The sequence below is a fragment of the Salvelinus namaycush genome, chromosome 20 (genome assembly GCF_016432855.1).
Source record: "Salvelinus namaycush isolate Seneca chromosome 20, SaNama_1.0, whole genome shotgun sequence".
Lineage (NCBI taxonomy): Eukaryota > Metazoa > Chordata > Actinopteri > Salmoniformes > Salmonidae > Salvelinus > Salvelinus namaycush.
Window position 1 is genome coordinate 32,416,096 of NC_052326.1, and position 10,155 is coordinate 32,426,250.

General features: G+C 42.0%; 1 protein-coding gene across 1 annotated transcript; it reads right to left on the minus strand.

The window, feature by feature from the left end:
* Positions 1–2,143: 2,143 nt before the first annotated feature.
* On the minus strand, positions 2,144–9,296 carry LOC120064579 (25-hydroxyvitamin D-1 alpha hydroxylase, mitochondrial). The gene is made up of 9 exons (XM_039015170.1): positions 9,042–9,296; positions 7,918–8,108; positions 6,892–7,088; positions 6,336–6,536; positions 5,301–5,464; positions 4,833–4,999; positions 3,784–3,865; positions 3,463–3,660; positions 2,144–2,876 (listed from the first exon to the last, which is right to left on the minus strand). Exons 1-9 carry the CDS (start codon positions 9,267–9,269, stop codon positions 2,757–2,759), a joined length of 1,548 nt encoding a protein of 515 aa, XP_038871098.1. The 5' UTR covers positions 9,270–9,296; the 3' UTR covers positions 2,144–2,756.
* Positions 9,297–10,155: the final 859 nt, after the last annotated feature.

Below are 10,155 nucleotides of genomic sequence, written 5' to 3' on the forward strand. Positions count from 1 at the left end.
ATCCAGACCTCCATGGGTTGATAAATTTGATTTCCATTGATAATTTTTGTGTGATTTTGTTGTCAGCACATTCAACTATGTAAAGAAAAAAAGTATTTAATAAGAATATTTCATTCATTCAGATCTAGGATGTGTTATTTTAGTGTTCCCTTTATTTTTTTGAGCAGTGTACATCCACAGGTACACCTCCAATTGACTCAAATTATGTAAATTAGGCTATTAGAAGCTTCTAAAGCCGTGACATAATTTTCTGGAATTTTCCAAGCTGTTTAAAGGCACAGTCAACTTAGTGTATGTAAACTTCTGACCCACTGGAATTGTGATACAGTGAATTATAAGTTAAATAATCTGTCTGTAAACAATTGTTGAAAAAATTACTTGTGTCATGCACAAAGTAGATGTCCTAAACGACTTGCCAAAACTATAGTTTGTTAACAAGAAATGTGTGGAGTGGTTGAAAAATAAGTTAACAACAAGTTATATACCACTGTATATATATTCTTATACAACTCAATACTTCAAATATCATTATAATATCGCCAAAAAATAATATAGCAATATGTAACTGTATTGATTCCCCCCCCATCACTAATGCCTTACAGGAAAACAAACGATGCCGCAAGGTATTATAATATTGACATTTCTAGAACAGAAAAAGAAGACCATGAATACATTTGATTTTTTTATTAGAAAACAAATAGAAAAGTAAAATAGTTCCATATTGTTAAAACAATTTTCCACAATGTGTTATTCCAACAGAGAAAGAAGCACCACATCATACAAGTCACATAAGGTTCTAGATGAAGAAAAACTGGTAACACAATTTGTTTTAGACGTAAGAGGTACAGACACCACACATTAGCTAAATAGTTTGGGACTTCATAAAAGTTCAAAATACTTAAAAAGACAAAGTGTCTTTAAACAGAGTAACCCAGGTGGGAGGATATGGTACACCATGCTAGTCCCACCAGCTGCCATTTTTTATTAAGATTTTAATGAGCACCATATAAGCACCAAATGAGCACCATCCTGATAGGAGCATCATAGTTTTGACCAAAATAATAATTATTCAATAACACTCTTCTAAAAGGTAGTACATGACACATTTCTAAGCATTTTATAGAACCTTCATCAGCAATGCCTAAACATTATTAAATGCAACTGAGATGCCAATGCAATTTTAAATTAGATAGGGTTAAGTTGCTTTCATTTTACATTTTCATTTGAGTAATTTAGCAGACACTCTTATCCAGAGCGCCTTACAGGAGCAATTAGGGTTAAGTGCCTTGCTCAAGGGCACATTGGCAGATTGTTCACCTAGTCATCTCGGGAATCGAACCAGCACCCTTTGGGTTACTGGCCCAACGCTCTTAACTGCTAGGCTACCTGCCACCGTACTTTCCATTTGTCTTAGCTAAGGAATGAGTTACAACGTCGCAGTCCATATTCGTTTTGCATTACATGCTATGGTCAGGATTCTTACAGGCAAATAGCAATTGATGTCTAGTTAGGTGAGAGGAACATATGTAGTTAATCAGATTCCTTTGGTAATACCATTGGCAACTGGTAATACCATTGGCTACAATCTAAACCACAAGTAAGTATAAGTGATTGTATTCATGAGCATTATTGAATAAAGCAGAAAGTTTAAAGAGATTGAACTGGATCTTAAGCACTTACAAATTCGTAACATATCATACGAATTGCAGATTTGTAAAAAAATATATATATTGCAGGACGTAACATTTCATACGAAATGGATGACGTTGTACACAATTGTGCACAATTTTCAGGGCCCGTTGTGGCTTTGAGTGCTACTTTCAAAACTACTGGCTGAAATTATACAAAACCTTTATAATGCATCTTTAAGTGGTGAAAAGAGGGATCAACCTGATATTGAGAAGGAAAATCACTTGTCATTAAAGGGGAAAATCAGCAGTTTTTTTACTTATCAATTAATGATATGTACCCACTGATTCTTGAAGAATGTAACTTATAAATGCTTCATGAGCTTAGTTCAACTGTCGTACCCCATCAGAACCCAAAATACAAGCTTGTTTTACTCCAATGTTTAGAAACAAAGTAAATATAAACAAACACTACATGGCCTCAAAACATGGTTAAAACTATAATTTTGATATCATGGATGGTCAGTCCTATCATCCATAGCTTTGTCTATGAATTTTTAAGTGGTTACATTTCTCCAGACCCATCCCTCAGCTTTTTAGCAGAACAGGGGCGAGGCACAGTTTGTTATAGTTTCTACTGCTGATTGCAGCTTTATAGTACTATGTCACATAATTTCTCCTGATGCACTTTTCAAGTTTCAGTCAAAAGTTTCAAGTTCTATGCATTTCACTCTGCATGTAGATACGTTTCAAGATAGGCTCTAATGCACTTGAAATATTGCCATACCCTCCCTTCACCATCTCCTAGCCTCCTTGTGCAAAAAATGTGGGAAGTGAGTTTCAGTTCACTGGAAATGCAACTACTACTGTTCATATACAGAGAGAAAGGTTTTCAAACAAAGACCTCTATTAGCCCCTCATTCAGCTGCTGTATCAACTCAGACCCAGGCCAGCCCAAACCAACTGGGCTTGAGATCTGAGGGGCTGGTCTATGGGTTTAGGCCTGCAAATTCAGTCGGGCCCTCTTTCGCAATGCTTTTCCCAGTGCTCCCAACTGTCTCACTCTGAGAGACATGGATTGTCAGTCACAGTCAAATACACATAGCTAGTGTTCAGCAGGTCATCGACTCATCTTTCAATAAACTGCAGGTTGATCTCACTCTCTGGCACCAGCAGTGTCCGGGTCATGGGTTTGACTGCTGCACCACTGCCTTCTGGATCGGGCTTCACATCAAACTGCATCAGAATCTGAGGGGACCAGGAGAGGGGTTGAGAAAATTAGAGGGCACCCCTCACATGAACAGTACTTAGAAGAACGGAAGTCTATTACAAGGATAAAAACACAGTATACAGTCACAACCGAAATGATTGGCACCCTTGATAAAGATGAGAAAAGGACTGTATAAAATAAAAAAATCCAAATACTGAGCTATATCGTATGCACATTTTTGGGGGTGATACAATACAATTACTCAGATGTTTTTTTCCCTTAATACTCTGGCACCCTCCCCTTGCGAAGATAACAGCACTGAGCCTTTTTGTAAAATGTTATATGAGATTGGAGAACACATTGGGAGGGATCTTACACTAGAGAGGAAAATGTATTACTTGTTAAACAAAATCTCATTAAATAATAAAATGTTCCCAAAAAATGTAGTGTACAACATAGCTCAATATTTGTGTTATCTTATAGTTTCTCATCTTTATCAAGGGTGCCAATAATTTCAGTCACGACTGTATGTACTGGGACTCAAAATGCTATGAAAATGAATTTAATTTTATGAGACACTTTCTGCCAAAGCCTCGATGTAAAAGTGACCAAAAATCAACTCACTCGTGCAAGTGCCAGGTAGACCTCCAGTTCTGCGATGCGGCGGCCAATGCAGCTGCGTTTGCCCACACCAAAGGGCACTGAGGCATAGGGGTGGTGGCCTTCTTCCCGGTTCAGCCAGCGTTGGGGCTGGAAGGCATTTGGGTTCGGGAAAAATGATGCATTCCGGGATGTGGCAAAGTGGCAGAGGGTGATCAGAGTCTGGATAGGATAGAATCGTGAGATACTGCACATTTGCCTTTACACATGAATATTACACCATATTACACCAGATTGCTGTAAAAGTGCTGAAAAATAAGCACTCAACATCACGTCAACACCTACGTTTTTGGGGAGGAGGTAGCCTCCGACCTGGATGTCTTTGTCAGCGATGACCCTGGCATTGGCCGGAATAACAGGATAAAGTCTGGAGAAGCCAAAACACAACAATGTCAGTGTGACTGATCAGTCTAATGACTGATCGATTGGTTGTAGTAGTTGATTGAATCAAGGGTACATAGTTCACACCAATTGGTAGTGGATGAAATGAACTTCCCTTAATTATATAACGAGGAGCTATGAGCAGTTGGAATAGTGCTATATAAATCCAAACCTATATCATTACTATTATTATTTTGGGGCGGCAGGTAGCCTAGTGGTTAGAGCGTTGGGCCAGTAACCAAAAGGTTGCTGTATCGAATCCCCGAGCTGACAAGGTAAAAATCGGTCGTTCTGCTCCTGAACAAGGCAGTTAAACCCACTGTTCCCCGGTAGGCTGTCATTGTAAATAAGAATTTGTTCTTAACTGACTTGCCTAGTTCAATAAAAAAAAATATCATTCATCATATTTATGCTGCAATAGTTTATGTGTCGGGGGGCTAGGGTCAGTCTGTTATATCTGGAGTATTTCTCCTGTCTTATCCGGTGTCCTGTGTGAATTTAAGCATGCTCTCTAATTCTCTCTCTCTCGTAGGACCTGAGCTCTAGGACCATGCCTCAGGACTACCTGGCATGATGACTCCTTGTTGTCCCCAGTCCACTGGGCCGTACTGCTGCTCCAGTTTCAACTATTCTGCCTGCGGCTATGGAACCCTGACCTGTTCACTGTGATTACTATTATTTGACCATGCTGGTCATTTATGAACATTTGAACATCTTGGCCATGTTCTGTTATAATCTCCACCTGGCACAGCCAGAAGAGGACTGGCCACCCCTCATAGCCTGGTTCCTCTCTAGGTTTCTTCCTAGGTTTTGGCCTTTCTAGGGAGTTTTTCCTAGCCAGTGCTTCTACACCTGCATTGCTTGCTGTTTGAGGTTTTAGGCTGGGTTTCTGTTCAGCACTTTGATATATCAGCTGATGTAAAAAGGGCTATATAAATAAATTAGATTTTTACCTGAGAACTTCCTTGACCACAGCCTTCATGAGGGGCATGCGAGCCACGTCTGCAGCCCCAGGCACCCTCCGACCCCCCATTACAGCCAATACCTCCTCCCGCAGCGAGGCCTGAACCTCGGTGTGCCGAGACAGCTCGTAAAGGGACCAGGACATGGTGCTGGAGATCTGAACACACACAGGACACAGCAGATCAGTACAACTGTAAAATCATTCACCATAAGAACACCACAGCAGTGGATGGAGAGGATAGTGAGCTCTCTACAGCTAAGCCTGACTGTATGGGATCAGACTAAACATACAGAGAGGGAGATTAAGAAGAGGAAGTACGCTGTGACTAGGAGTGAGGGGGAATGGAGACGTTTGGCTATTGGATATGTTAAAAACAAATATTAAAGCACTAGGTCAAAGATAGAGCGATGAGGACAGAGGTGAGAGAGATGAGAGAGGAAGGAGAGATGTTCCTCACCGTGTCCACCCCAGCCAGGAGCAGCTCAGTGACATTGCTGTACACCGTCTTCATAGGCAGCCCCGTGCGGGTCAGAAAGTAAGTCAGATATCGCCCCTCCACTTTCTCTCCCCGCGCCACCTTCTCCGCTTCCTCCATCAGACGCTGGTCAATGTGACCTTTTGCTGCAATGAGATAGATCAGGGGTCAAGATCAGAATGAAGGAGCTCAGTCAGACCTGAGTTCAAATACTATTTGAAACCTTTCAAATACTTTCAGCGTTTGCTTTAGCCCGCCTGGAGTACCAGATGGGCTAGGTGTGCAGTATTGCGACAATTCTATTGGTTCCATAACACCAGGCAAGCTCAATCAATTCTAGCTAGTATTTGAAATGATTTCAAATAGTATTTGAACCCAGGTCTGAAAGAGCTCTAGTCAGATTTAAGGGATCCGTATAGCTTGAAGAGGAAAAAAATAGACCTCTGGGAACGCTTACTACGGGGATTACAGGTAATGAATGGAAGGAGACCACACACTATGGGTTCTGTTCAATGGGAACTATTTATAGTTACTATAAGTTACTAGAAATCTATCCGTTGGGAGAAACTAACACTGGGGGCAACTAATAATAAAGCAGTAGGTCAGTCAGGTAGCATGGATTAAAGAAGTCCACGGAATTAAACCAAGGTGGAGCAAGTATTATTATTAATACTTATTTCTACTTTGCACATTCTTCCACTGCAAATCTACCATTCCAGTGATTTACTTGCTATATTGTATTTACCTCGCCACCATGGCCTTTTTTTTGCCTTTACCTCCCTTATCTCACCTCATTTGCTCACATTTTATATAGACTTATTTTTCTACTGTGTTATTGACTGTATGTTTGTTCTACTCCATGTGTAACTCTGTGTTGTTGTATGTGTCGAACTGCTTTGCTTTATCTTGGCCAGGTCGCAATTGTAAATGAGAACTTGTTCTCAACTTGCCTACCTGGTTAAATAAAGGTGAAATAAAATAAATAAAAGTATGAGGCTATCCAAGATGGCAGCTCACCAAATTGGAACATGTAGTCCCAGCACTGGCAGAAAGTGTCCCAGGGCTTGGGGAACAACTGGTGTAACCAGGCGGGCATAGCCATGGTGAGGAGCGTCATGACAAACATGGTGTTAATGGACTGAATGAAACGTTCTGTCTCCATGGGAACCACAGGGTCTAGACAACCAATCCTGGACTCGAACAAGATTGAGGAAATCCCTGCAGAGGGGAAGACAGGCAGAGGGTAAGGGGAGAAGGGTTTGAAAGGCTTTCCAGAAGGGCTTTGTGTTTTCCCTCTGTAATACAGATCCAATCAAGACTATTATAGACTTGTCAGAGTAACATACTCGAGTAGGTTATGGTAATAGACTAAACTAGCAACCTACAATGCTAATTGACATTGATACAATAGAATGACAATGATAAAGCTCCTTCCTGATTTTGTCTCTTATTACAGGCACCTGACCACAGATGCTAACCTCATACACCACCGTTTAAAAACATCAACAAAGAAACAGAGTTGAGTAAAAGCAGGCCTCAGGGGCACACCACAGTGAATGTAAATAGGCCTTACCTTCGAGGCCGAAGCGGTAGAACTCGCTGCCGATGTCCGGAACGAGGCCGCGGGGGTCCTGGCGCCTGCGGAGGCGGAGCTTAGTGATGAGGTCATCTACCACGCCGTTTAGAGTCGCATCATAGGCCTCCACCGCCTTCGGACGTAGCATGTGCTTCCCCAGGAGACTCCGCACCGCCTGCCACTCCTCCCCCTCACTGAAGAGAGTAAGGTAAACAGAAAATAATGCCATAAAATGAGTTTGCACACCAACAAACATCAATAATGTACATGTTTTATACAGGCTGGGCCAACTGTACTGTAGGCTACATTATGGAACTGTAATTGTTCAGTTTGTGTCATTCTTTTGTTTTTTTAATCTTGTGTTTGTTGTGTAGTAAATATTTCAGCCTGTATTTTCATGGTTTTATTAGTTTTTTTCCTGTAAAGCACATTGTGTTGCATTCCATGACTGAAATGTGCTGTATAAATAAAGCTTGAATTAATTTGAGATAGTATTTTCATATTCCTGGTGATTAGGTAATAACCCATAGGTAATAATAACCCATCATAGATCGAGGGATGACTCACTGTCTGTACGGCCGCTAGGCCAATTATTCCTTTGTCTAGAGTCTTTGTTTCATCTCTGTTAATATTTCCTGTTTCCTGTGAACAGCACGTCACCCTGACGTCAGAACAGCTTAAATCAGCGTGACAACTCATTGAGTAAGATCACACAGTCAGACACTGTCACAAAGATAATTAGGCTGCTACAGTGATATGATTAAATATGGGACACCCATAAAAACAGATGCCAGATGTCAAGTTTAACAGTGTCCAATGGTGATGACTGTGGCTGTCTGAGGGTGTGGTAAAGACAGAGAGAAGAGGAGAGGGGAGGGGGGAAGAGGAGAGGTGTGGTGATGAGAGAAAGGAATATGGCGATAGGGGAGGGAAAGGGATAGGAGAGAGGAGGCAAGGGCAACGGAGTAGAGGGGAGGGGGACAGCATGGGAGGAAAACAGCAGAGGAGAGGAATGGTACTCACGCTGTGAGCAGTCCGTAGCCGTGGCCTCGTTGTTTCCTATAGTCCTTCCAAGAGGAGAGGTCAGAGCGAATGGGGGTCTGGCCCTCCTGCCTCAGCACCTGCTCTATCAGGGCTGGTTCGGCCACGTGCACTGTCAGGATGGGACCGAAGCTGGCCTTCCACATTGGCCCGTAGCGCTTCACACCCTCAAGCTGGGAGAGGACAATACATTAGCACACAACGCATATAGATTGCATGATTCACTAGAGATAGAACTGTCCATAGAATGAATCTATTTCTATGGATGGAACATCAACATGTTGTGAGCAGACTAAAGCTAAAGCTGCTTGATGTAAAGTTTATGGCCAAAATCTGTACAATGTTCAAAGTTTTGGCAGCTGCCCTATGGTCAGTATGTGATATAAAGCTTGCCTTCTTGCTCCTTATGCTCCCCATCTACCCCTATGAGCCAGCAGACACCCCCAAAGCACAGGAACGTGCCTGAGTTGCCCAAGGCACTTTCCTGCTCAATGAACCACTTGTCTTACATAGCCTATACATTCGCAACTACATGTCTGGTACATTTAGGTAGCTTTTGTTGGTCCCTGCATAGCTTTTTAATTGCTGGACAATTACATTACACACTGATGGTTAGGTTATACAGTACATGTAAGAGCCAGTGACAGGGTCTGCCAGTCTGACACTGTTCATGGCCTTGGCTGACTGAGGGAGGGCAAGCCTCAAGCCTGCCCTTCTCTATAGCACCATGCCATATCTAACCTAATGGAGTAGGTGTAGAAAGATGGCTAAGCTGAGTTACCACTTTCGTTTTTCAGGGGAAACAGAAGTTAGGTTGAAAATACTGTACCCCTGAAAACCGGATGTTAGCGTTTTCTGGTGACTCTGCATAGGCTATGCCATACCCAACAGCAATGTAATAACCTATCTATTCCAAGAAACAATGTGAAGACCATATAAATCTCCTAATGAAACATTCATTACTATGGCTTTGCTGTTAAAAAGACAAACCCATAAGCACTAAGTATAATAAATTATAAAACACCAATTTCATACATTTACATCAGTGTCTGGCTAAAAAGTAATGATTAAAAAGAAAAGATCAACAAGTCAACAAAATAATTTACCTGCAGCTCGTGGAGGCGGGACAGTCCCCGTTTGGCGAAGAGGTCCCAGGCAAATTTGGCGACGGTGGGACCCGGCATCTCCTTTAGGGTTTTCATCCCGTGCGCCGCCTCGGTCTTCTTCAGGCCAGCTGTGCTCTCAGCCCACTTCTCCATCCACTTGATCAGCGGGGACGCACTGCGACCGGACACTTTGAGGGCTTGCTGCAGCATCCTTATGGCTATGTTCATACGATGGAAGATGAACGAAGGAAAGTCTGTCGGGTGTCGGTGCTCATCTTGCACCAAGACACTGTATTTATACCGCTCGACCCATGCCGGACTAGAGTTGTTAAGTTTCTCAGTGTGGGCCAATGAAAGCGAATGCTGGGTTCGACCCCGCCCAGTGGCAAGGCTGGGACGCAGTAGGCGTGAACTATTTGGAAGGTGTGTCCAATCAGATGGCAGAAGTCAGACCAACCCAAAGAAGCGCACACGTGGAGGGTAAATAACCTAATCAATTTTTATGTAGGACGATTTTTCTCAGACACCGGTGGAGGCTGCTGAGAAACAATTTTCCTGCACTGCATTTCTCTGTCTAGGCTTTTATTAGGAGGAAATGAATAGCAAACAGATATATGATAAGAATAAAATGCGTTACCCTAAATCACATATTGAAAAGAGTGTAGTTTAGCCTACTTCTATTATATGACGTTTATTTGATGTGGGTAATCAATTTTCCACATGAATATGAAACAAACATGCAAAATCAAAATCATGTCAGTGCTGTTTAGCCTACAATATTCGGGTATTATATAAGGGATGCTTTGTTTCAGTCACAGTGGGGTTCATATATTTTATTTCAGTGACTCCAGAATAACCCATGTTAAATTAGTGTTCACTTTTTCCACGTCATAAATTGATTGACTCTGACATTTTAGAATGCATTTCCCAGTCCTGTAGATGTTGAGCAATAGGTCAATGCGTGATCCAATTATAGGCCTAGGCGTCTCAATTCAAGAATTCGTTAATACTGCGAATTATCTGCTCATAAAGGGTCTACTGAGAATTTATTGCAATAGGCTACATGGATTCTTTGCTGACTAAGGGTTTTCCTGTTGGGTGCTGGCCTCTGTGT

What these genes read in the sequence shown, in the direction of transcription:
- LOC120064579 (XM_039015170.1), bottom strand. Translation starts at nt 9,269, where the DNA reads ATGAACATAGCCATAAGGATGCTGCAGCAAGCCCTCAAAGTGTCCGGT. An exon ending in GTGGTCAAGGAAGTTCTCAG is followed by an intron (nt 3,866 to 4,832) that starts GTAAAAATCTAA and finishes TGGCTTCTCCAG; the next exon opens with ACTTTATCCTGTTATTCCGG. An exon ending in GCTACCTCCTCCCCAAAAAC is followed by an intron (nt 3,661 to 3,783) that starts GTAGGTGTTGAC and finishes TATCCTATCCAG; the next exon opens with ACTCTGATCACCCTCTGCCA.